Here is a 24,697-nt window from a genome sequence, read left to right as displayed (position 1 = left end):
CCTGACATGCGTCCTGCCTGCCTGCCATGCTTGGAGAAGGGCTCAGAAGAGGCAGGCACTTCTCCTGGGGCAGGTGTGGGGTGAGGACAAGCTGGGAGACAGAGGCCAGAAAGACTTTGGGAAGGAGTTTCTCCTGGACTGACTCATTCATTCATTGACTCAGTTCTTCATGCATGTGCGCATCCACTCAACATCTCAGTAATGAGGACCTACTGTGTGCCAGGCACTGTGCTAAGTGCTGGTGAGGCCCTGCTGTCACTGGGCCTGCAGTCCAGGACTCAAGTTATCACCACACAGATCAGAGGGAAGACTGCACTGAGTTCTGGGGCTTTGAAGAACAGGTTTGTGGAGCTAATGGAGCTCACAGGAGCTTGACGTGGTCAGGGAGGTCAGGGCAGCTTTGCTGCGGAAGACTTGTAGGATGGAAAGGAATTAACCAAGGCAATAGGGAAGAGAAGATCCAGGCAGAGGGAACAGATGCGCCAAGGCCCTGGAGCTTGATGAAGGCCAGAGTGGCTGGGGCACTGCAACAGAGGGGAAGAGGCCAGGAAATGGGCAGGCTGATTGTACCCAGGCTTGTGGGTTCCTTTAGAAGGTCTGGTCTGGACTCTACAAGCAGAAGGAAGGTTTTTTATCAGTGGCATAAAATGATCCAATTTGTGTTGAGCAGGTTCAAGCAGGCCCAAATGGAGGCAGGGAGTCCATAAGGGCCCTGCTGTGTCCACATAAATGATGAGAACGGCTTTGACCAAGTGCATCTTGCGATGGGGGAATGTGGGTGAATTGGATGTGGCGTGAGGTCAGGCAGTGTCGAGGTCTGAGAAACTGGGCTGGTGGATGGGGAAAGTGACAATGAACATAAATTTCCTGTAAGGTGTGTATTTTATTGAGTATGGTAAATAATATCTTCATTTCTACCAAGGATAGAAGGAGGCAATGGTTGAGCTTTGGGTAAGAAAGAAGGGAATGATTTTTTTTTTTTCTTTTGAGTCGGAGTCTCATTCTGTCACCCAGGCTAGAGTGCAGTGGTGCGATCTCGGCTCACTGCAACCTCTGCCTCCCGGATTCAAGCAATTCTCTGCCTCAGCCTCCCAAGTAGCTAGTATCACAGGCACCTGCCACCACGCCCAGCTAATTTTTTTGTGGTTTTAGTAGAGATGGGGTTTCACCATGTTGGCCAGCCTGGTCTTGAGCTCCTAACCTCGTGATCCACCCACCTCGGCCTCCCAAAGTGCTGGGATTACAGGCATGAGCCACCGCGCCCAGTCGGGAATGATTTTTTGTCATTCTACTATTTGGTGTTGACTATGTTTTCTCGTTAAATCTGTTCAACAAACCTGAGAGGCAAATGCCATATTTATTTATGAGGAGAGAGGTTCAGAAGGGTAAAGTTACCTGCTCAAAGTCACAGCTGGAAAGAGGTGAAGCCTTCAGCAAAAAAGCAAAACAACTCATTTCATTTTATCCTGTGAGCTGATAATGGAGGAAAAAGTATTTGGCAAGAAGGGGCAGGGAGGGGAACCTCGAGGAACTGCCTGCTCTTGAAGAATGAAAGGGAGGCTGGGAGCTTGTCACTGAGGAACCCCTGGCATCCAAAGGGGTGACCCCAGTGTGTTCTTTATAGGAGCCGGGAACTGCCCCCACCCTTCTCTGTGCACCTCCCACCTCTTGCCTCTGGGAAGTCCTTCCCTGACTCTAACCTCAGTTCTGATGCTGTTCCCACCCTCTCAGGTCTCAAGCAGATCAGTGCAATGCCACCTGGCCACTTGCTCTGCCCGCTGGGCCTGCAGCCGGCAGCCTGCCCATCAGCCCTTGGGCCTGATCCCAGGCCGCCCCCAACCTGTAACCAGACACTATTTGCTTCCAGCAGGCACCCCGGAGCCCAGCTCCACACACCGTTCCTGGATCTCCTCTCCCCGGGCGGAGCTTGCCCCTGCCCAGTCCAGTGACCTTCGCCTGTTGGAGCCCTGGTTAATTTTTGCCCAGTCTGCCTGTTGTAGGGCTCCTCCCCTTCAGGGATATAAGCCCAACCTGGGGCTGCTCCATTCTCTGCCTGGTCTGAGGCTCCCCGAGCTGCCTCCCCACTGTCACCATGGCCAAGGGCTTCTACATTTCCAAGTCCCTGGGCATCCTGGGGATCCTCCTGGGCGTGGCGGCCCTGTGCACGATCATCGCTCTGTCAGTGGTGTACTCCCAGGAGAAGAACAAGAATGCCAAGAGCTCCCTCGAGACCTCCACCACCCCGTCTGCCTCAGCCACCACCAGCAACCCCACCTCGGCCACCACCAACCCCACCTCGGCCTCCACCAGCAACCCCGCCTCGGCCACCACCTTGGACCAAAGCGTACTGTGGAACCGTTACCGCCTCCCCGACACGCTGAAACCCGATTCCTACCAGGTGACGCTGAGACCGTTCCTCACCCCCGATAACAGGGGCCTATACATTTTTAAGGGCAACAGTACCGTCCGTTTCACCTGCAAGGAGGCCACCGACGTCATCATCATCCACAGCAAGAAGCTCAACTACACCCTCAACCAGGGGCACATGGTGGTCCTGCGTGGCGTGGGAGGCTCCCAGCCCCCCGACATCGACAGAACCGAGCTGGTGGAGACCACCGAGTACCTGGTGGTGCACCTCAGGGGCTCTCTGGTGAAGGACAGCCAATATGAGATGGACAGCACGTTCGAGGGGGAGTTGGCAGATGACCTGGCGGGCTTCTACCGCAGCGAGTACACGGAGGGCAATGTCAAAAAGTGAGTTGCGGCTGGGCTGCCCCGGGGGTGGATCCGAGGTGCTGAGGCAAGGCTGGATTCTGAGGGCCAAGGAAGCACTTAGCTTGCAGGCCTTTGAACCCTGTGAAGCCCGAGGCTGGCCCATGGCTTCACCTGCAGCTGCTGGCAGAGCAGCTGCCAATGCACCAAACTGGGAGGGCTTCCCCACCCCTCACCAGGAAGCTGGGGATGAGGGACGGAGTGTCCCTTGAACAGGCAGGAAAACTGAGGCTCAGGAGAGAAACTCACCCAAGGTCCCTGAGAGCTTGCTGGCACCCCGAATCCAGAAGGAGCCCCCATCTCCAGCAGTCAGCTGGCCTGGCAGGGCTCCGGAGGCTCCTGGGGGAGGCGGGGGCAGGAGCAGGAGAAGGGGTTAGGCTGGGGTAGCCTTCCATGGACCCCTTTCCCTGCATGCCTGGTAGCATCCTCAGAGCCAGCCCTGGCGTACCCTCTAACTTTCTGGTTGGGGCAGGGTGGTGGCCACAACGCAGATGCAGGCCGCAGACGCCCGGAAGTCCTTCCCATGCTTCGATGAACCGGCCATGAAGGCCGAGTTCAACATCACGCTTATCCACCCCAAGGACCTCACAGCCCTGTCCAACATGCTTCCCAAAGGTGAGTGGGCCCTGCCTGGAGCCACACAGCCAGGGGGCAGGCACCTTGGGGCTGGGGTACGGGGCAGGAGGATGCATCTTCACACACTTGCATACTCCCTGCCCAGGTCCCAGCACCCCATTTCCAGAAGACTCCGACTGGAATGTCACCGAGTTCCACACCACGCCCAAGATGTCCACATACTTGCTGGCCTTCATTGTCAGCGAGTTCAACTATGTGGAGAAGCAGGCATCCAATGATGTCTTGGTATGAGGCTGGGCCCATCTCTCCTTCACCTGGGCTGGCCCTGGCTTGAGGGGTCCTCCTGTTCTCTTCATCCCTGTACCAGTTTCTGAATCGTTAGGCCAGGGTTTGAATCCCAGCTCTGAGTGATTTCGGGCAAGTGCCTTGTTCTTTGGTTCTCCATTTCTGCACCTGAAAAGTGAAAACAATGATTTCTCCTCATGAAGGGAGTTCCTGACCCACCAGTACCAGACAGACGGTGGCTATGATGATTGGTATTCTCCAAAGGCCCTTCTCTAGGACCCACAGCTTCCAGGCCCCCCTAGCGTTCCCCTCTGCTGACCAGGTCTCTAGGTTTAGCTTGATTGGCCCCCAGCCCTGGCCCACTGGGGATCCCCCCGGCCCACTGGGCCCTGGGACCCAGCCCACCTGCCCCAGGATCAAACAGGGGCCCCTGGCCTGCTTCTTCCTCACACCTTGCAGATCCGGATCTGGGCCCGGCCCAGTGCCATTGCGGCAGGCCACGGCGATTATGCCCTGAACGTGACAGGCCCCATCCTTAACTTCTTTGCCGGTCATTATGACACACCCTACCCACTTCCAAAATCAGGTGAGTGGGGGTCCTTGAGGAGGGAGGCAGTGGTTGGAATTCCACTCCCGGAGGCCATCCTGCCAATGGCCTCGCCTCCCCAGACCAGATTGGCCTGCCTGACTTCAATGCCGGCGCCATGGAGAACTGGGGACTGGTGACCTACCGGGAGAACTCCCTGCTGTTCGACCCCCTGTCCTCCTCCAGCAGCAACAAGGAGCGGGTGGTCACTGTGATTGCTCACGAGCTGGCCCACCAGGTAGACCCCCATCTTGGGGAGTGCAGAGAAGGAAACAGGGGCTCCAGGAGGAGAGGGTGCAGGTCCAGGCTCCGTCCCAGACTGCTGAGAAGGGAGGAGGGTGCCGCCTGGCAGGGCAGCAGGAAGGGGTCACGATGGGGTTGGTGAAGTCCTCACTGTGCCTGGCAGGTGGCCAGCCCTGGGGAGGGTAGTTCTGGGGACTCTCAGTGCCTGGCCTGGGCGTGGCTTGCCCAGCTGACCCCTCCCCCTGCAGTGGTTCGGGAACCTGGTGACCATAGAGTGGTGGAATGACCTGTGGCTGAACGAGGGCTTTGCCTCCTACGTGGAGTACCTGGGTGCTGACTATGCGGAGCCCACCTGGAACTTGGTGAGCAGCTGCCCTGGGGTCCAGTGCAGGGGGCATGGAGAAAGACCTGGGCCACCGCTACCAGGCCAGTCTGCTGATGGCCCTGGGGAATTTGCAGAAAGACCTCATAGTGCTGAACGAAGTGTACCATGTGATGGCCGTGGATGCACTGGCCTCCTCCCACCCGCTGTCCACTCCTGCCTCGGAGATCAACACGCCGGCCCAGATCAGTGAGCTGTTTGACTCCATCTCCTACAGCAAGGTGCAGCCCGCTCCTCGAGGGGTACAGCGAGGGAGGTGGGAACTTGGCCTGGAGGGGCCTTGCTGAAGCTGGGGTCTGGGGGCACAGGGTCCTGGTGGCTCAGCACAGCCTTCTGAGCATCCCCTACACCTCCTCCCCAGGGCGCCTCAGTCCTCAGGATGCTCTCCAGCTTCCTGTCCGAGGATGTATTCAAGCAGGGCCTGGCAGTGAGTACTGTACCCTGGGCCAGCCATGAGGGTGGGTCTCCTTCTGCCTCTGGCCCTTGACCTGGGCCTCAGCCCACCACAGAGGGGGAAACTGGGGGGCTCCAGCTGTGCTCTCACTGTGCCCCGTCTTTCCACAGTCCTACCTCCACACCTTTGCCTACCAGAACACCATCTACCGGAACCTGTGGGACCACCTGCAGGAGGTCAGTAGCAGCCAGCCCCTCCACAGCCATCCTGTTGGGGTCTTGAGATGCTGAAGGTGCCTGGGGGCAGCATGTGTATAAGAGAATGGGTCCAGCTGACCAGCCCTGCAGGGTGGATGGAGCCTCCGTTGCTCCTCCCTGTAGTGGGCACCAGGATGGCTCCTTGCAGGAGGTGTCTGAGTGAGGCCGTGGTCCAGGCCCTGGCCTGCATCTCACCTCAGGCTACAGTGGGCTCCTTGTTGGGAGCTGTAGAGCCCCTTCCTGGTGGTGAGGAAACTGCCCTCATGATTCCCAAGTCCAAACCCGCCTGGAACTCTGGAGCTGGGCATTCAATCGTCTCCCACTCCTGGTTGCCCTGTGCCCCCGCTGGCACCTTCCAGGCACGTCTCTGAACATAGCTCCACCCTCAGCAGGAACTCTGCCCTCTGCCCCTGCCCCGCCTCGAGTTCCTCTCCATTAGACCCCGCACAGTCCCAGTGTGTGGGGCAAGCCCTCAGACTGCCTGCACCCTCCTGCCTTCCCCCAGAGGCCGCCGCTCCTCCGCCTCCCCCGGGGTTGGAGTCCACCTGCTCTCCATCCTGCCCCCATCATTTCCGCTCCCTGACAACTGCCCCCCACCCCTTCCCTGCAGCCCTGCCCAATGCCAGCCTCTTCAGCCAGAGGACAGACATGCCCTCTCCTCACCGACAGCCCCTCCAGAGTTCTGGGCCCCAAATTCCCATCCAGCTTCTCCCCCACTGTTGCTGCTGCACTTTCAGTCCGGGCCAGTCTCACTAGGGAAGCGAGACCCAGGATCTTGTCATCACAGAGTCACAGCTGGGGTCCAGGTCCCTGCTGGGCAATTTCCAACCCCCCAACCCCGAGATGCTGCTGACAAAATGACACTGTCATTGCCTGGGTCTCCCCCACTGCCTTCCTTGACCTGCCCCAACTTCCCCTCTGCATTCCCTCTGAAGCCAACCTCTCCTCCGTACCCTCCCTCCCTCTCACTCCTCTTTCCTGAGCCCCTCGGGCCCACGGCCCCCAGCTGGTTCCTCCCCACATGCTCTTCTGCCCTCTGTGTGGCCCTGTTCTTAGGTGATTCCTTTCTTCAGTTATTAACAAATGATGTTGGCTTTCTGTTGTGATGACAAAGGCAATGCAGGTACATGAGCGAAGATCCAAACAACAGTGCCCCTGAGCCCTGCCCCACACCCCAGTACGAGTGCACCTCCCTCATGCGACCCCCAGGGCCCCGTCCCCCGCCCCTGCCTGTGACAGCCGAACACTGGCTTTCCCTCATCTCTTCTCTTTCTTGTCATCCTCCCAGTGTTGTTCAGGAAGAGCCATGGGCATCCTGGGCACGTCCTCCCTGACATACACACCTCAGGGTGGACCACAGAATGGGGGGCCATATAGATTTGCTGGGAAGTTCTCCAGCTCGTCCAGCACCGAGCAGCTGAGGAGAGGCAGAGCTGGATGGGACCCGAGCTTCCGGCTCCCAGCCCAGTGCCCTTCCCAGACCTCCCATACAAGTGGCCCCCCGGGGTCAAGGCGAGAATCTGCAGGGGATGCCCTGGATGGCAGGGACTGGAGGGTGGCAGCCCACTGATGGCCACGCCCTCTCGCTCCACCCACAGGCTGTGAACAACCGGTCTGTCCAACTCCCCAACACCGTGCACAACATCATGGACCGCTGGACCCTGCAGATGGGCTTCCCGGTCATCACGGTGGATACCAGCACAGGGAGCCTTTCCCAGGAGCACTTCCTCCTTGACCCCGATTCCAATGTTACCCGCCCCTCAGAATTCAAGTGAGCAGATGGGGTCACTGAGGCATGGTCAGGTGGGTGGGATAGAGGACAGTTACTAAGGGACCATAGTAGGACTGGCCTCCTGTGGTCCCAGCCCCAGCCACTGTAGACAAACCCTCCCTCCAGGGCCAGCAGATCAGGGGCACTCGGTGCCAGAGTTGGGCAGAAGCTGGGAACCTGGACAGCTGCTCCTCACTGGCAGTGACCACACTGCTGTCTCTCATCACCTCTGGGTCTTTAATTGCAGTTACCTGTGGTTTGTGCCTATCACATCCATCAAAGATGGCAGACAGCAGGAGGACTACTGGCTGATGGAAGTAAATGGTAATCTAGCCCTACCTTTGTGGGCAGCAGCCCCCACCCCATACTCCTAGCTCCTGGCCCATGTTCTGAGGGCTGTGATGGGCCATTCCATTCCATTCAATAAATGGAGTTGACTTCTTTGGTTCCAGTCTGCACTTTGCTGCTGCCTTGCTGTGTGACTCTGGACAAGTTACCATCCCTCTCTGGTCTCTAGTTCCTCATCTATAAAATGAGGCTAAGAGCAGTACTCCATTGGTTATGTGAGGATTAAAGGAGAGAATCCTAGGCCGGGCACGGTGGCTCACGCCTGTAATCCCAGCACTTTCAGAGGCAGAGGCGAGCAGATCACCTGGGGTCAGGAGTTCGAGACCAGCCTGACCAACATGGAGAAGCCCCATATCTACTAAAAATACAAAATTAGCCAGGTGTGGTGGCGCATGCCTGTAATCCCAGCTACTCGGGAGGCTGAGGCAGGAGAATTGCTTGAACCTGGGAGGTGGAGGTTGTAGTGAGCCAAGATTGCACCATTGCACTCCAGCCTGGGCAACAAGAGCGAAACTCTGTCTCAGAAAAAAAAAAAAAGAGAATCCACATAAAATGCTTAAAGTAGTGCCTGGCACATGTTATGAGTAGCTCTACTCAGCCAGGCACTGAGGAAGCAAAGGGCATGACAAGTCATCCTCTGCCTTGGCCAAGGCTACAGATGAAGGAGGGCAAGAAGTTGGAGGCAATCTAGTGCTGTGCTGAGTGCTTTCAGAGTCTGTGGTTGGGGCGAGTGAGGTATGGGGACATGGAGCCAGGAATAAGGGAGATTCGAGTTTATCAGAGAGGTCAGGGAGGGCTTCCCAGAGGAGATGAGCTGAGTCTTAGAGGAAGAATAGGAATCAGGCAGGCTAATGTGGCAGAGAAAAGAATTCCAGGCAGAGGAGATAGCAAGTGCCAGGGATAGAGGTAGGAGAGAGTGTGGGGACTGAGTGTGGCTAGGGCACAGGTGTGCACAAGAGATAAAGCTGGTCCCCAAGGGCCCCAGGGTCTGCAGGAGACAGTGGATGGGGCAGGTGGGAAATGAGCAACCTATTGACCCTGACCTCTGACTGCTGCAACAAAGTATGGGAGGAGCGAGGGAGGAGGGAGACCCACAGGGAGAAGGGGCACTCAGCCCCAGGAAGAGACAGCAGCACCGGGGGACTGGGTGAATGGGAGGGGAAGGGAGAGGAGGAGCTGCCTGTGGTTCCCACTTGGGTGACAGGTGTGATGGAGTGTGGAGGAGGGCAAGGAGGAGGAACAGCCTGGGTTGCTGAGTGTGAGCGGCCTGGCAGCTGGCCTGGCTGTGCAGAGCCTGGGGAGGCAGGGCAGGTGCTGAGGTTTGGAGTGGCATGCCATCCTCATGGGCTTATGGTCTGTGAAGCCACTGGCAGCCCAGTTCTTCACCCCTTCTTTCCCCACCCTTAGCATCACCCCAGAAGCTTGAGGGTGAGGTGGTGCCAGGCTGCAGGGGCAGCTGCTCTTACAAGAGGTCCAAGGGTCAGCCCATGGCCTCTGAGCAGCCCTGCCCAGGTCTCATCCCTCTCCACAGCCAAGGACGAACTCTTCAGAACATCAGGCAGTGAGTGGGTCCTGCTGAACCTCAATGTGACGGGCTATTACCAGGTGAACTACGACGAAGAGAACTGGAGGAAGATTCAGACTCAGCTGCAGACAAACCACTTGGTGGGTATCTGCCACCCCTCGCCCTGCCCCCTGCCCCAGGACAGGCCCCAGACTGCAAGGCCTGCTACCCACAGCCAACCCATGGTCACATGCTGTGCTTCGCATTCTAGGCCATCCCTGTCATCAATCGGGCACAGATCATTAATGACGCCTTCAACCTGGCCCGGTGAGTGGTCTCGCCTTCCTGGCTCAGCTGCAGAGGCTCGTGACTTCAGCAAGTCGGAGTCTGCAACGAGGGCCCCTGCTCCTCCTGTTGCCCTTCCTGTATGCCAGGCGCTGTGCAGTGAGCTCCTGCGCTCCCTGGACGTCCCTCCCCGGGTCCCCACACACCCATTTCACAGATAAAGAATGTGACACCTTGCCCAAAGTCACACAGTAGTTCATGACAGCCAGACAGAGGCTTGTGCAACTCCAAAGCCGTGCTCTACTCCACAGCACCAAGCTGTTTTGTTTTCGTTTTTGATTTTTTTCTTTTTGAGGTGGAGTCTCGCTCTGTTGCCCAGGCTGGGGTACAGTGGCACGATCTCAGCTCACTGCAGCCTCCACCTCCCAGGTTCAAGCGATTCTCTGCCTCAGCCTCCCAAATAGCTGCACCACCACACCCAGCTAATTTTTGTATTTTTAGTAGAGACAGAGTTTCATATCATGTTGGTCAGGCTGGTCTTGAACTCCTGACCTTGTGATACACCCGCCTCGGCTTCCCAAAGTGCTGGGATTACAGGCATGAGCCATCGTACCTGGCCATGCCCCCCCACCCCCTTTTTTTTTTTTTTTTCTGAGATGGAGTCTTGCTCTGTCACCCAGGCTGGAGTGCAGTGGCGTGATCTTGGCTCACTACAACCTCCGCCTCCTGGGTTCAAGCAATTCTCCCTTCTCAGCTTCCTGAGTAGCTGGAATTAAAGGCATGTGCCACCATGCCCGGCTAATTTTTGCATTTTTATTAGAGATGGGGTTTCACCATGTTGACCAGGCTGGTCTCAAACTCCTGCCCTCAGGTGATCCACCCGCCTTGGCATCCCAAAGGGCTGGGATTATAGGTGTGAGCCACCGTACCCGGCTGCACCAAGCTTTTCCTGAAGGCTGACTGTGCCAGGCCACTGTTCTAGGTGCCAAAAATCTGGGCTTTACAGGGCAGAAGGGATGCATCATGGATAAACAGGTACTTATTGAGCACCTACTCTGCTTGGGGTGAGGTACTCTAAGCTCTTGGACATGAGTGATGTCACCCATAGACAAGGACATTTGTGAGCTAAATGTGTACAGAAGGCGGGGGAAGAGGAGAAAGAAAGGCCTAGAGTGCCCAGAAAGTAAGAAGAAATGGGCAGAGTTAAGAACACGGGTTTCTTGCCCTTTTGAATCTCAGCTCTGTCTCTCGTGAGGTGTGTGACCTTGGGCAAGTCACTTCACTTCTCTGAGCCTCAGTTTCCTCATCTGTAAAATGGGGATAATAAGCAAGGGAGGAGGACTGGCAATGGGTGAGGATGGGGCCTTGTTTGTGGCACCACCCAGCAGCCATGTAGCTCCTTTTCCATGGCAAATGCCTGAGCTGGTTCAGTTGGGAATCTGGGACCTCAGGCTCCAGGGGCGGATACAGGGGACCTCGGGGTGTGGAGCATCTTTGAGGGCCTGGGCTGGGGTTCCTAGTCTGTGGCTGGGCTGGGTAGGGGTGCTTTACTTGGGCCCCTCTGTTTATTCCCAGTGCCCATAAGGTCCCTGTCACTCTGGCGCTGAACAACACCCTCTTCCTGACTGAAGAGACAGAGTACATGCCCTGGGAGGCCGCCCTGAGCAGCCTGAGCTACTTCCAGCTCATGTTCGACCGCTCCGAGGTCTATGGCCCCATGAAGGTATGGAGGTGCATGGCAGGGTTCAAAAACCAGTTCTCCCCAGTGCCTGAAAGTGCACTATTAGGAAGTTAATAGACTATTGCTTATTGGGCTCCTGGTCAGGGAACCTTCAAAAGCAAAACAAAAAACCAAAAAAAAAAAAGAAAAAGAAAGAAAGATTGCCTTGTCAGGTTCTCTCCTGAGAGCACACAGGTGAAAGACTGAGATGGACGGACATCAAGGTGAGTGAGCAGGCACTGAGGAGGTGAGGAGGCTGTGTGGGGCAAAAAAATAAAGGTCGTGGAGAATTCAGCAAAGTTTGTTGACTTGAAATATGGAGAATGAATGCTTTCAGAAGGCACAGAAAGGGCCACCATGCTGAGGGCCAGAAGACTTGTCTTTTGCCAGCTGTGTGGCCTTGGGCAACCCTTTCTCAGACCCAGTTAACTCCTCTGTAAGATGGGCAGGCCTCTACCTGCCCGGCCAGTCCACTTGCGCTATGAGGGAGATGTGGGTATTGGCTACTTTGGAGTATTTTAATGCTGAGCATAGGGGCCTATTTGAGGGCTGAGGCTCCCACTTGGGAGACCAAAAGGAAACTCAGGCTTATTCTGGATGAATAAGCTACACCCATAGGATGCTCACTGCAGCAGTTTATAAAAGACAAAAAGCAAACAAAACATAAATACTTAAATGTCTAAAGGTTGAAGATTGGTTAAACTGTAGAATATTCATTTGAGGGTGTAATATGCAGCCATTAAATCATGCTTGAAGAGATCTTTTTTCATTAAAAAATGTTCAATTATTGGGCCGGGCACAGTGGCTCACGACTGTAATTCTAGCACTTTGGGAGGCTGAGGCAGGTGGATCATGAGGTCAAGAGATCAAGACCATCCTGGCTAACACAGTGAAACCTCATCTCTACTAAAAATACAAAACATTAGCCAGGCGTGGTGGCGGGCACCTGTAGTCCCAGCTACTCTGGAGGCTGAGGCAGGAGAATGGCATGAACCTGGGAGGCGGGGCTTGCAGTGAGCCAAGATGGTGCTACTGCACTCCAGCCTGGGTGACAGAGCAAGGTTCCATCTCAAAAAAAAAAAAAAAAAAAAGTTCAATTATCTTTTAATTAATATCCATTATGGTAAATGAGATATTTTGGTAAATGAAGTTTCAACCTTCTTACCTGCCTTCCCCACATTCCCCCATCCTCCTAATGTAGTTAAATCATAATATTTAGTCAAATCAGTGTTAAGCATTTGCTTTATTGTGATTATCTAAATAGCATTCTCTGCTGAGCCGTGTAGAGTACTATGTTTATGTTTCTTTTTTTGTACACAGTTACAAATGTATCACACAATAGGTCAAGTTTTTGTTTGTTTAGAGACAAGGTCTCACTCTCTTGCCCAAGCTGGAGTGCAGCAGTGCAATCACGCTTCACTGCATCCTCAAATACCTAGGCTCAAGGGATCCTCCTGCCTCAGTCTCTCCAGTAGCTGGGACCTCAGATGTGTACCACCATGCCCAGCTATTTTTAAAATTTTTAATTTTTTTGTAGAGATGGGATCTTTCTGTATTGGCCAGGATGGTCTGGAACACCTGGCTTCAAGCAGTCCTCCCTCCTTGGCCTCCCAAAGTGTTAGGATTACAGGCATGAGCCACTGTGCCCAGCCCAGTTTTGAAACTGAACTCCTCCTGGAGTCCTATTCTGCCTGCTCTCTTCCAGAGCTGCCACACAGCTCCCATGCTTGGAGGTGCCTCCCTCTACTGTGTTTTCTGCGTCCCACAGATTCTTTCTTGATTTTTTTTTCCTCTCGTAGGGGAGTACATCTTCCAGGAGTTTTTGAGAAAGGGTTCATGAGAGGTGGCTTTTCTGGGGTAGATCATCTGAAATGTCTTTACTCCACTCTCACACAGGATTGAGCGTTCAGCTGAGTTTAGAAGTTTCAAGATGGGAAATTATTCCTCTGAATGTTTAAGGTTTTGCTCCACTGATGTCAGGCTTGTCATGTTGCTGATGAGATGCCCAGAGCCATTCTTATTTCCAGTTATTTGAATGTGACTAGTTTTCCTCCCTTCTGGAAACTTTGGGAGCATCTCTCAGTCCTGGTGGACCTTGGTTTGGGCCTCTTCTCCATCTACATTTTCCAATCAGGACTGGCATTCACATCATCTAGTATTGGAAGATTTTGTATTGTTTCTTTAAACTTTATTCCCCTCCTTTTTTCCAGTTATCTCTTTCTGGAACCCCTGTAAATCCAGCTTATTTTTCTTGCTTTCATCCTCTAGTTTTCTTTTTCTCTTCTGTTTTCCAGCTTGTTGACTTTTTGTTCTGCCCCCTGGGAGGTTCCCTAGCTTTGTACACCACCTCACCTAGAAATTGTTTTCATTTCTTCTGTCATATTTTTAAATTTCCAAGTGCTCTTTCTGATTCCAGCATCCTATGCAATATCTTCTCTTCACTCTCGGAGGATATTTATTACAGGCTCTTACGAAGTTTTTTTTTTTTTTTTTTTTTTTCCATTGACTCGTTTCCTCTTGAGTTTTGTGTTTGTTTTGGCCTCTTTTCAAGTTGGAGGCTGAGCCACCCCTTTGGATTTGAGAGGAATACAAACAAAATGTGACTGGAAGCTCCATGAGAAGGTAGAGTGTGTTGTCTGGGGGATCTCATTGCGAGGTGACTGGGTGGCCGAGTAACTCTTCAAAAATTAGTATCCATGGGTTTGTTCTCTTGAGACCATGCAGTTTTTCCAGAGAGTGAGCGTCTGTCTTGTGCAATGAGGCTGGTAGTACTCCCATTCTGGGACACAGGAGGGAGGGGAATTGGGGTGCCGCCTTTCAGGATGGAAACTTTCACCTCTGACCCTCTTTGCAATCCAGCAATCCTCCCACTGTGGTCTGGTGACCCCACTTTCTGAGTCTCCTGGTTCAATCTCTCTCATGGGGGTGGTGAGGGGTACTGCCCTCTACAAGGAGGGAAGTGGGGACTTGGGGGTTGAATGACTCCTTCTGTAGACTTTGACTTCATCTTCCTGTTTGCAGTCTTCACCTCCCCTCTGTCCCTTGCTGACTTGTCCCTTTAATTTGTATTTATTTATTTATTTATTTTTGAGACAGAATCCTGCTGTCACCCAAGCTGGAATGCAGTGGCCCAATCTTGGCTCACTTCATCCTCCACCTCCTGAATTCAAGCAATTCTCCTGCCTCAGCCTCCTGAGTAGCTGGGATTACAGATGCCCGCCACCATGCCTGGCTAATTTTTGTATTTTTAGTAGCTTTGGGGTTTCACCATGTTGGCCAGGCTGGTCTCAAACTCCTGACCTCAGGTGATTCGCCCGCCTCAGCCTCCCGAAGTGCTGGAATTACAGGCATGTGCCACCATGCCTGGCCTTGTCCCTTTCTGAGTCTTGTCACAGCAAGTTCCTTTGCTTCTGTCTCCCCTTCTGCAGATTCTCCGTTGCAAATTCTCCCACTCTGCCAAGCCTGGTACATCTCTCTTTCTGCGCATCCCAGCTGCCTAAACTATGTTGACCTTGCATCTGCTGTTGCCTCTGCTGTTCTTTGTTATTGGGGGTTTATTCCTCTTACATTTGGATGTGGATCCAGGTGGGCACAGAAATCAACCCGCATGTCAAACCAGAGTCCACAAAGGATTGTACTAGCATGGGGTGGGGCTTACACTACAATGTTAGGAGAAAAAAGCCATGTGCAGATTATGCTAAGTAACAAAGAAAAAAGTATAGAAAAAAGAAGGTGTAAATGCACCAATGTTGAAACTATAGTTTTGGTGAGCTCCTGGGTGTGTTTTATTTTCTGTACAGGCTTCTCTGTGTTTTCTAAATTCCCCACAATAAGTCATGGAATTTGTTTTTTTGTTTGTTTGTTTTTCTTTTGAGATGGAGTCGTGCTGTGTCACCTAGGTTGGAGTACAGTGGTGTGATTACAGCTCACTGTAACCTCCGCCTCCTGGGTTTAAGCGATTCTCCTGCCTCGGCCTCCCAAGTAGCTGGGATTACAGGTGTGTACCACCACGCCAGGCTAATTTTTTTGTATTTTTAGTAGAAACGGGGTTTCACCATGTTACCCAGGCTGGTCTCGAACTCCTGGACTCAGGTGATCCACCCGCCTCAGCCTCTCAAAGTGCTGGGATTACAAGTGTGAGCCACTGCACCTGGAAAATCATGGAATATTTATGATTGTGAAGGGAAAACCCAACATTTTATATTAAGAAACGGTTACCCTTAGATAAAGAATATTGGAACTGACTAAGGCTTTAAGCAGAAAGAAACTCAGCTCAGTTATTTGAACTTTAGACTTCTAGGGCCCCTTCGAGCACTGTTTGGCCTCAGGTGAGGCCCTGACCTCTGACCTTTCTGCCACTGCCTGCCCCCCAACATCAGAGGCTCCGTGGGGCTCCAGGCAGGTCAGGCATGAATGTTTGATGCGATTCATGTTTTCTTTTCCCCAGAACTACCTGAAGAAGCAGGTCACACCCCTCTTCATTCACTTCAGAGATAATACCAACAACTGGAGGGAGATCCCAGAAAACCTGATGGACCAGTGAGTGGGACCTCTCATGGGTTTGGAGGTCCTGGGCACCCCAGAGAGTCACAGGCAACATCCTGGCAGTGTTCTCTGCCGCAGCTTTCGATGCGGGGGCACCAGGCAGGGAGAGACCCCCACCCAGGAGCACGGAGGCCCTGCCCTGAGGCTCCATGTGGCCTGTGGGCCCATCGGACCTCTTTATACAAAGACCCAAACTGAAACTCTAAGCTCATCCCACTGGCTTGAAAGTTATATGGTTTCCAGGTGTTGAAACTGGGGCTGGAGCCTGTTTCTGCCCTTTTGGGTCTCTGGGCTGCTTTGGGGACCAAGGAACCTCAGGCCCAAGGCACAAAACACATACCGGGGGCCCAGAGGGCCAGTTAGGCCACAGAGCCTTAGGCAGGGTGCCGGCCTGGGATTGTGTGTCAAGAGGTGAATCTTGGCTGGAGGTGGCCAGGTGTGCTAACCACGTGTCACCCCTGGGGCAGGTACAACGAGATTAACGCCATCAGCACTGCCTGCTCCAATGGAGTTCCAGAGTGTGAGGAGATGGTCTCTGGGCTTTTCAAGCAGTGGATGGAGAACCCCAATAATAACCCGTGAGTGTCTCCCCTGCGCCTCCTCTGCCAGTCTTCATCTGCCCCCCACAGCCCTGCCCTCAGGACACCCCTGTTCCACCCTCTCTGCTGCTGCTCCACATCTGACCTCCCTACACCACGCCAGGATCCACCCCAACCTGCGGTCCACCGTCTACTGCAACGCTATTGCCCAGGGTGGTGAGGAGGAGTGGGACTTCGCCTGGGAGCAGTTCCGAAATGCCACACTGGTCAATGAGGCCGACAAGCTTCGGGCAGCCCTGGCCTGCAGTAACGAGGTGTGGATCCTGAACAGGTGAGTCCTGGGGCAAGGTGGGAATGCGAGAGCCCCCTCCCCACCTGGAGAACCAGGCAGGTCTCCACACTCCTTGCCAGATCCTTCACGTGACCCTCACAGACCTGTTAAGGTGGAGGCAGTATTTCCAGATGCAGACCAGAAGCTTTAATAAGTGATAGAGACGAGATCCGGACTCAGGTCTGGGTCCATGTCCTCTGCTCCTAGCTGCTGTGGCCCCTTAGCCTCTACCTAACAACAACTCGTGTCCCCTTCTGTCAAAGGCTCTGGCATAGCTGGACTTGGGTCCTTTCAAACGTCCAGCTGGGCACTCCCTCAAGCCCTTGGATGAGGGTCCCCACCTCCAACCATGTGCCTCATATGCCATCACCTGGATGCAGTAAAGAAGAGCCACCCTTGGGCAGGGTGCAGTAGCTCACACCTGTAATCCTAGCACTTTGGGAGGCCGAGGTGGATGGATCACCTGAGGTCAGGAGTTCGAGACCAGCTTGGCCAACATGGAGAAACTCTATCTCTACTAAAAATACAAAAATTAGCTGGGCGTGGTGGCACATGCCTATAATCCCAGCTACCTGGGAGGCAGGATAATCAGTTGAACCCCGCAGGCGAAGGTCGCAGTGAGCCCAAATCGCTTCACTGCACTCCATCCTGGGTGACAGAGTGAGACTCCATCAAGCAAGCAAGAGAGAGAGAGGAAAGAAAAGAAAGAAAGAAGGACGGACAGAAGGAAGGAAGGAAGGAGCGAGAGTAAAACTTGAAAGCTTCAAAATTTTTAAAAAATGCAAAAAGAAATATTGTAAATAAGTTTAAGAAGCCTGCTTTGAGCCCTGGTTGTCTCTTTATCCCCATCAAAACCCCCATGGAAAGTTCCCCAAAGGACTCATTTTCTTCTCAAATGAATAATTTTTTTTCTTATTCCTTTCAGCTGCTTTTGAAAAGAAAGGATTTATTTAAAATAATTGATTCATTTTTGAGACTGCAAAATGCTTACGTTTAGACACTCATTCAACAGAATTGATGTATTTTCCCCAACTTATTTTTCAGTTGTTTATAAAATGATGAGTTTTGATTTTTTTTTTTTTTTTTTTGAGGCAGAGTCTCACCCTGTTGCCAGGCTGGGGTTCAGTGGTGCAATCTCAGCTCCCTGCAAACTCTGCCTCCTGGGTTCAAGTGATACTTCACCCTTAGCCTCCTGGGAATACAGGAGCACGCCACCACGCCTAGCTAATTTTTTGTATTTTTAGTAGAGATGAGATTTCACCATATTGGCCATGGTGGTCTCGATCACTTGACCTCGTGATCTGCCCACCTCGGCCTCCCAAAGTGCTGGGATTACAGGTGTGAGCCACCACACCCAGCCTTGATTCATTTTAATAGCTATTTCACCTTTACTCTGTTACTTTATATTCTATTATAAAATCTTTCAAGATGCAAAGCCTGAAGCCACAAAAAACATTTATCATTAAAAACTGGAAATCATAGCACACATCCTATTGATCCAGTTGATTTTCAAAAGTTGTGCTCTTTATGAAATTAGCAGTAGCTGACTCAGCATCTGGCCCTCTTAGGTACCTGAGCTACACCCTGAACCCCGACTTAATCCGGAAGCAGGATGCCACCTCTACCATCATCAGCATTACCAACAACGTCATCGGGCAAAGTTTGGTCTGGGACTTTGTCCAGAGCAACTGGAAGAAGCTCTTTAATGAGTGAGTCTGTGGAGTGGGTGTCAGGCACAGCGAGTGCTGAGGCTGGGACCCCAAGGGGTGGTCTGTGCACGTAAGACACGCCGGGGGCACTGCCCAGGAGTGGACAAAAATCAGCCAAGCCTGGGGGCTAGGGTGGGGGCAGGAATGGAAAGACAAGCTGGGGTACGGGCCATCCCTTTTCCCATTTGGAAGGAAAAAGAGAGGGGAGTGAGGAACTCGGCAGTCAGAGCTGTGTTCAAGCTGTGACTCCCCCATGTCCTGGTGGGGTCTCCCAGGGCGTGTCATTTCATCTCCTCTATAATCATGGCTCCCTCTCCAGTAGGTGTGAGGATGAGCCTCCTTAGTTCCCGGCCTCCCTCACCGTTCACCTCTCTCCCTCCTTGCAGTTATGGTGGTGGCTCGTTCTCCTTCTCCAACCTCATCCAGGGAGTGACAAAACGATTCTCCACCGAGTATGAGCTGCAGCAGGTAAGAAGTCATTCCCCAGCCCTGGGCTCTGCCTACTTCCTTCGCAGGCCAAAGGGGCACTGCATTCTTCCCCGACAGTGGCCCTGAGGGAGCACAGGCTCCACGCCGCCAGGCCTTCCTCATTTACAGAGGAAGCCAAGTAGCCAGACTTTGGAAGTGTTGGTAATTCAATTAAAAAAATAAAAATTCATCTAGGCCGGGTGCAGTGGCTCAAGCCTGTAATCCCAGCACTTTGGGAGGCCGAGATGGGCGGATCACGAGGTCAGGAGATCGAGACCATCCTGGCAGACACGGTGAAACCCCGTCTCTACTAAAAAATACAAAAAACTAGCCGGGTGAGGTGGCGGGCGCCTGTAGTCCCAGCTACTCGGGAGGCTGAGGCAGGAGAATGGCGTAAACCCTGGAGGCGGAGCTTGCAGTGAGCTGAGATGGTGCCACTGCACTCCAGCCTGGGCGACAGAGCGAGACTCCGTCTCAAAAAAAAAAAAAAAAAATTCATCTTGGGATGATTTTCGTATAGGCACAAAAGGAAAGAATGGTATAAGGAACCTCCGTGTACCCATTACCCAGGTTCAACAATTATCAACATTTTGCCAGTACTCTTTCTGGGCGGGCAATTTTAAAGCAAATCACTGACACTATATAATTTTACCTCTAAATAATTTAGTCTTATGAAAAATAAAGGCATTCTTTTTTTTGTTTGTTTGTTTTTTTTGAGACTGAGTCTCACTCTGTCATGCAGGCTGGAGTGGTGCAGTGGTGCGATCTCGGCTCACTGCAACCTCCGCCTCCGAGGTTCAATTAATTCTCCTGCCTCAGCTTCCCGAGTAGCTGGGATTACAAGCATGCGCCACCACATCTGGCTATTTTTTGTATTTTCAGTAGAGACGGGGTTTCACCATGTTGGCCAGGCTAGTCTCGAACTCCTGACCTCAAGTGATCCACCCACCTCAGCCTCCCAAAGTGCTGAGATTACAGGCATGAGCCACTGCACCCAGCAATAAAGGCATTCTTAAAACATAATCACACTGTCCTTAGCAAACCCAGGAAAATGACTATCTTCTTACTATCATCTTATACCCAAGCCATATTCAAATTTTCTGAGTTGTTTATAAAAGGTCTTTTTACAGTTGATATATATGTTTGAATTAGAAGCTTGACAAACTCAACTTGGATTTAGTTTGTCTTTTTTAAAAATTGAGATGTAATTCACTGGGCATGGTGGCTCATGCCTGTAGTCCCAGCACTTTGGGAGGCTAAGGTGGGTGGATCATCTGAGGTCAGGAGTTCCAGACCAGCTTGGCCAACATGGTGAAACCCCGTCTCTACTAAAAATACAAAAATGAGCTGGGTGTGGTGGTGGGGGTCCCTGTAGTCCCAGCTACTTGGGAGGCTATGGCAGAAGAATTGCCTGAACCCAGGAGGCAGAGGTTGCAGTGAACCAAGATTGATCCACTGCACTCCAACCTCGGTGACAGAGTGAGACACTGTCTAAAAAAAAAAAAAAAAAAAAAATTGATATATAATTCATGAACCATCAAACTCACCATTTTAAGTGGTTTTCAGTATACTAACAAGGTGGGGTGGGTGGGGTGCTTCATGACTGTAATCCCAGCACTTTGGGAGGCCAGTGTAGGAGGATCCCTTGAACCCAGGAGTTTGAGACCAGCCTGGGCAATCTCGTAAGACCTCATCTCTAAATAAATAAATAAATAAATACATACATACATAAATACAAAAGTTAGCTGGGCATGGTGGTGCATACCTGTAATCCTAGCTACTTGGGAGACTGAGGTGAGAGGATCGCTTGAAGCAGGAAGGCAGAGGTTGCAGTGAGCCGAGATGGTGCCATTGCATTCCAGCCTGGGCGACAGAGCAAGACCCTGTCTCAAAAAACCAAAACCAAACAAACAAACAAAAAAATACGTGGTACAACCATCACTACTGTCTAATTCCAGAACATTTTTATTACACCAAAAAGAAACCTCGTACTCATTAGCAGTCACTCCTCATTCCTACCTGGTCCCCTCAGCCCCTGGCAACCACTAATATACTTTCTGTCTCTATGGATTTATTACCTATTCTGTATGTTTCATAACATGGAATCATAGATACATGACCTTTTTGTGTCTGTCTGCCTTCTTTCACTTAGTATAATGTTTTCAAGATTCATGCATATGGTAGCAGGGATCATTCCTTTTTATGACTGAATAATGTTCCATTGCATGGATGTACCACATTTTGTTTTCAGCTCATCATTGATGGTCATTTGCGTTGTTTCAGTCTTCTGGCTATTATGAATATCATGGACCTTCACGTGCAAATTTTGTACAAACATGTTTTAATTTATCTTGGGTATACACCTCGGAGCAGAATTGCTGGGTCATTTGGTTACTCTGTGTTTAAACTTTTTGAGAAACTGACAAAATGTTTTCCAAAGCAAGGGTACCATTGTCCATTACTATTAGCAATGTATCATATGAGGGTTCTAATTGCTCTATGTCTACACTTAATCTCCCTTTCCCCCCTTTTTTAGTATAGTCATCTAGTGGGTAGGAAGTGGTATCATTATGGTTTTCAGTTGTATCTCCCTAATGAGTAATTACATGATGAATATTTCATGTGCTTACTGGCCTTATACACATTTGTATATCTTTGGAGAAATGGATAAAACTATTTTTCTTTTCGAGAGAGGGTCTTACTATGTTGCCTAGGCTGTCCTTAAATTCCTGGGCTCAAGCAACCCTCCCACTTCAGCCTTCTGAGTAGCTGGGATTACAGGCGTGTGCCACTGTGCCCAGTCTTTTGCTATTTTAAAATTGGGTTGTCTTTTTATTGTAAAAGTTCTTCATATATTCTGAATATTAGACTCTTATCAGAGATAGGGTTTGCAAGTATTTCTCCCATTCTATAAGACCTGTCACTCACTTGATAGGTCTTTCGATACCCAAAAGTTTTAAATCTTGATGAAATCCTATTTATCTGTTTTTTTTTCCTTTGGTTGCTTATGCTTTATGTGTCATATCTAAGAAACTATTGTCTAACCCCAGGTCATGAAGATTTATACTTATGTTTTTTTATTTCAAAAAAATTTTCAAACCCACAAAAGACTTGACAATGTTTTTTACTAAGCATTTTATTGGCTGGGCATGGTGGCTCATGCCTGTAATCCCAGCACTTTGGGAGGCCGAGGCAGGTGGATCATAAGGTCAGGAGTTTAAGAACAGCCTGGCCAAGATGGTGAAACCCCATCTCTACTAAAAAATACAAAACTTAGCTGGGCGCAGTGGCAGGCGCCTGTAATCCCAGCTACTCGGGTGGCTGAGGCAGGAGAATTGCTTGAACCCGGGAGGTGGAGTTTGCAGTGAGCCGAGATTGCGCCCCTGTACTCTAGCCTGGGTGACAGAGCAAGACTCTGCCTCAAAAAAAAAAAAAAGTTTTATTATGTTTTCACTTAAATGTAGGCATTTGATCTATTTTGACTTAATATTTGTATATGATATGAGGTTGGTGTCCAACTTCATTCGTTTTGCATATGGATATCCAGTTGTCCAAGTCCCATTTGTTGAAAAGACTGTTCTCCCACTGAATGGTTTTGGCAACCTTGTTGAAAATCAATTGACTGTAAATGTAAGGGTTTCTTTTTGGATTCTCAATTCTATTTTATTGATCTACATTTGTATTCTTATGCCTGCACCATACTGTCCTGATTACTGTAGTTTTGTAGTGAGTTTTAAAATTGGGAAGTGTGAGTCCTCCAATTTGCTTTTTTTTTTTTTTTTTTTTTGAGAAAGGGTCTCACTCTGTTGCCCAGGCTAGAGTACAGTGGTGAGATCACAGCTCACTGCAGCCTCAACTTCCCAGGCTCAGGTGGTCTCTCCACCTCAACCTCCTGAGTAGCTGGGACTATAGGCACATGCCACCATGCCTGGCTAATGTTCTGTATTTTTCTGCAGAGACAGGGTTTCACCATCTTGCCCAGGCTGGCCAACTATGTTCTTTTTCAACACTGTTTTGGCTATTCTGGATTCCTTGTAATTTCTTATGCATTTTAGGATCACTTATCAATTTCTGCAAAAAAAAAAAAAAAAGCAGTTAAAATTTTGATGGGATGACATTGAATCTCTAGACCACTATGGGGACTATAGGCATCTCAATAATACTAAATCTTCCAGTCCATGGACACAGATTTATCTGGGTCTTTTTTCTTTTTACTTAGGTGTTCTTTAATTTCTTTCAAAAATGTTTTGTAGTTTTCAGCATACCAGTCTGGCACTCATTTTGTCAAATTTATTCCTAAATATTTCATTCTTGTTGATGCTATCGTACACGGAATTGTTTTCTTAATTTCATTTTCAGGTTTTTCATTGCTAGTGTATAGGAATACAATTGATTTTTGTGTATTGCTCTTGTATCCTGCAACCTTGCAGAAATCATTAGTTCTAATAGTTTTTTTAGTGGATTACTTAAAATTTTATGTGTGCAAACATGTCATACACATAGTTTTACTTCTTCCTTTCTGGATTCCTTTTATTTCATTCTCTTGGATGATTCCCTGGCTAGAACCTCCAGGACTGGTAACTCTTCTAATTTGTAGGAGTATTTTTTTAAAAAAGCATTTATTTATTGAAGCAACTGCATCATTTGTGGTGTAGAAATTTCCACATTTTAGATTTGGCTGGTTGCTTCATTAGCCCCTCTCTACTCTCTTGATGGGATTGATATTATAATGAAATATTACACATGAAGGCCAGAATCTATCTGAGCCAGGTTTTGCCTGCGATTGTCATTTTGCAACCTCTGTGTTGACAAGGACTTTGCCCAGGAACAAGGCGGACGTCCTCTCTATCCCTAGAACTGGTGTGGTCCCATCCATGGGGACTCTAAAGTGGGAGTGGGAAGCCAGAGGCCTGAGAGAGCTCCTCCTCAAGGCTGTATTAGGGACCCAGACGGGGCTGAGGATCTTTGTTTTTCTGGCAGCTGGAGCAGTTCAAGAAGGACAATGAGGAAACAGGCTTCGGCTCAGGCACCCGGGCCCTGGAGCAAGCCCTGGAGAAGACCAGAGCCAACATCAAGTGGGTGAAGGAAAACAAGGAGGTGGTGCTCCAGTGGTTCACAGAAAACAGCAAATAGTTCTCAGCCCTTGAAGTCATCCGGCCCCCATGCAAGGTGCCCACGTGTGTCCATCCCAGCGGCTGGTGGCAGGGCCTCCATTCCTGGAGCCCGAGGCACCAGTGTCCTCCCCTCAAGGACAAAGTCTCAAGCCTACGTTCTCTCTGCCTGTGAGCCAGTCTAGTTCCTGATGACCAGGTTGACTGAGCACCTCCCGGCCCCTGCCTCTCATGCCAACTCCGCCCTAGGCCTGGCATGGCGCCTGTCGCCCAGGGCCCTGGGGCTGATCTCAGGGAAGCCCAGCTCCAGGGCCAGATAAGCAGCAGCTCTCGATGGACAATGGACAGCCTTGCGGGGGACCGCCCTGTACCCTCTGTCACCTTTCCCTAAGGACCCCAAATCTGAGGAATCAACAGGGCAGCAGATCTGTATATTTTTTTTTCTAAGAGAAAATGTAAATAAAGGATTTCTAGATGAGTGAGACTCATTACTAAACTAAAGCAGGAGTGGGTCAGCACAGCGGCTGGGGAGGCCAGGTGGAGGGAAGCTGGGTGCATGCGGAGCATCGTGGAGCCTGGGACCCCAGAGCACAGGAGGGGAGTCGTGCCCAGCTTGCTGGCCCTTCCTGCAGGTGCCCTGCACCTATGCCTCCGTGTCTGCCTGCAGGACTCCGGCCTCCTTTTCATGCTCTGTCGACTGAGCTAGCCGGGCAGTTTGCTGGTCTCCTTTTATCCCTATTCTGACGGCAGCCGGAGATGCTGGGTGGTGGGGAGGCATCACAAGGTGGAGGGTGGGCAGCTGTGGACCCAGTGCTCCCGCAGTGAGTGGTGAGAGGGGCCCTGGCAGAGCGCAGGGAGTGCTCTTCAGGAA

The 24,697-nt window shown here is 51.2% G+C and overlaps 1 protein-coding gene across 1 annotated transcript; it reads left to right on the top strand.

Annotated features, from left to right (window-relative positions):
• The first annotated feature begins 2,068 nt into the window (after nucleotides 1-2,068).
• ANPEP (alanyl aminopeptidase, membrane) lies at nucleotides 2,069-24,304 on the top strand. The gene is made up of 20 exons (XM_023187229.1): nucleotides 2,069-2,754; nucleotides 3,245-3,387; nucleotides 3,494-3,633; nucleotides 4,093-4,219; nucleotides 4,303-4,457; nucleotides 4,711-4,824; nucleotides 4,922-5,065; nucleotides 5,206-5,271; nucleotides 5,409-5,474; nucleotides 7,094-7,266; nucleotides 7,514-7,590; nucleotides 9,146-9,279; nucleotides 9,390-9,445; nucleotides 10,979-11,126; nucleotides 15,571-15,662; nucleotides 16,136-16,246; nucleotides 16,371-16,538; nucleotides 18,107-18,247; nucleotides 18,634-18,715; nucleotides 23,696-24,304. Exons 1-20 carry the CDS (start codon nucleotides 2,093-2,095, stop codon nucleotides 23,846-23,848), a joined length of 2,952 nt encoding a protein of 983 aa, XP_023042997.1. The 5' UTR covers nucleotides 2,069-2,092; the 3' UTR covers nucleotides 23,849-24,304.
• Nucleotides 24,305-24,697: the final 393 nt, after the last annotated feature.

The sequence above is a fragment of the Piliocolobus tephrosceles genome, chromosome 6 (assembly GCF_002776525.5).
Source record: "Piliocolobus tephrosceles isolate RC106 chromosome 6, ASM277652v3, whole genome shotgun sequence".
NCBI lineage: Eukaryota > Metazoa > Chordata > Mammalia > Primates > Cercopithecidae > Piliocolobus > Piliocolobus tephrosceles.
The sequence above is the reverse complement of the archived record's forward strand: the minus strand, read 5'-3'. Positions and strand labels throughout refer to the sequence as shown.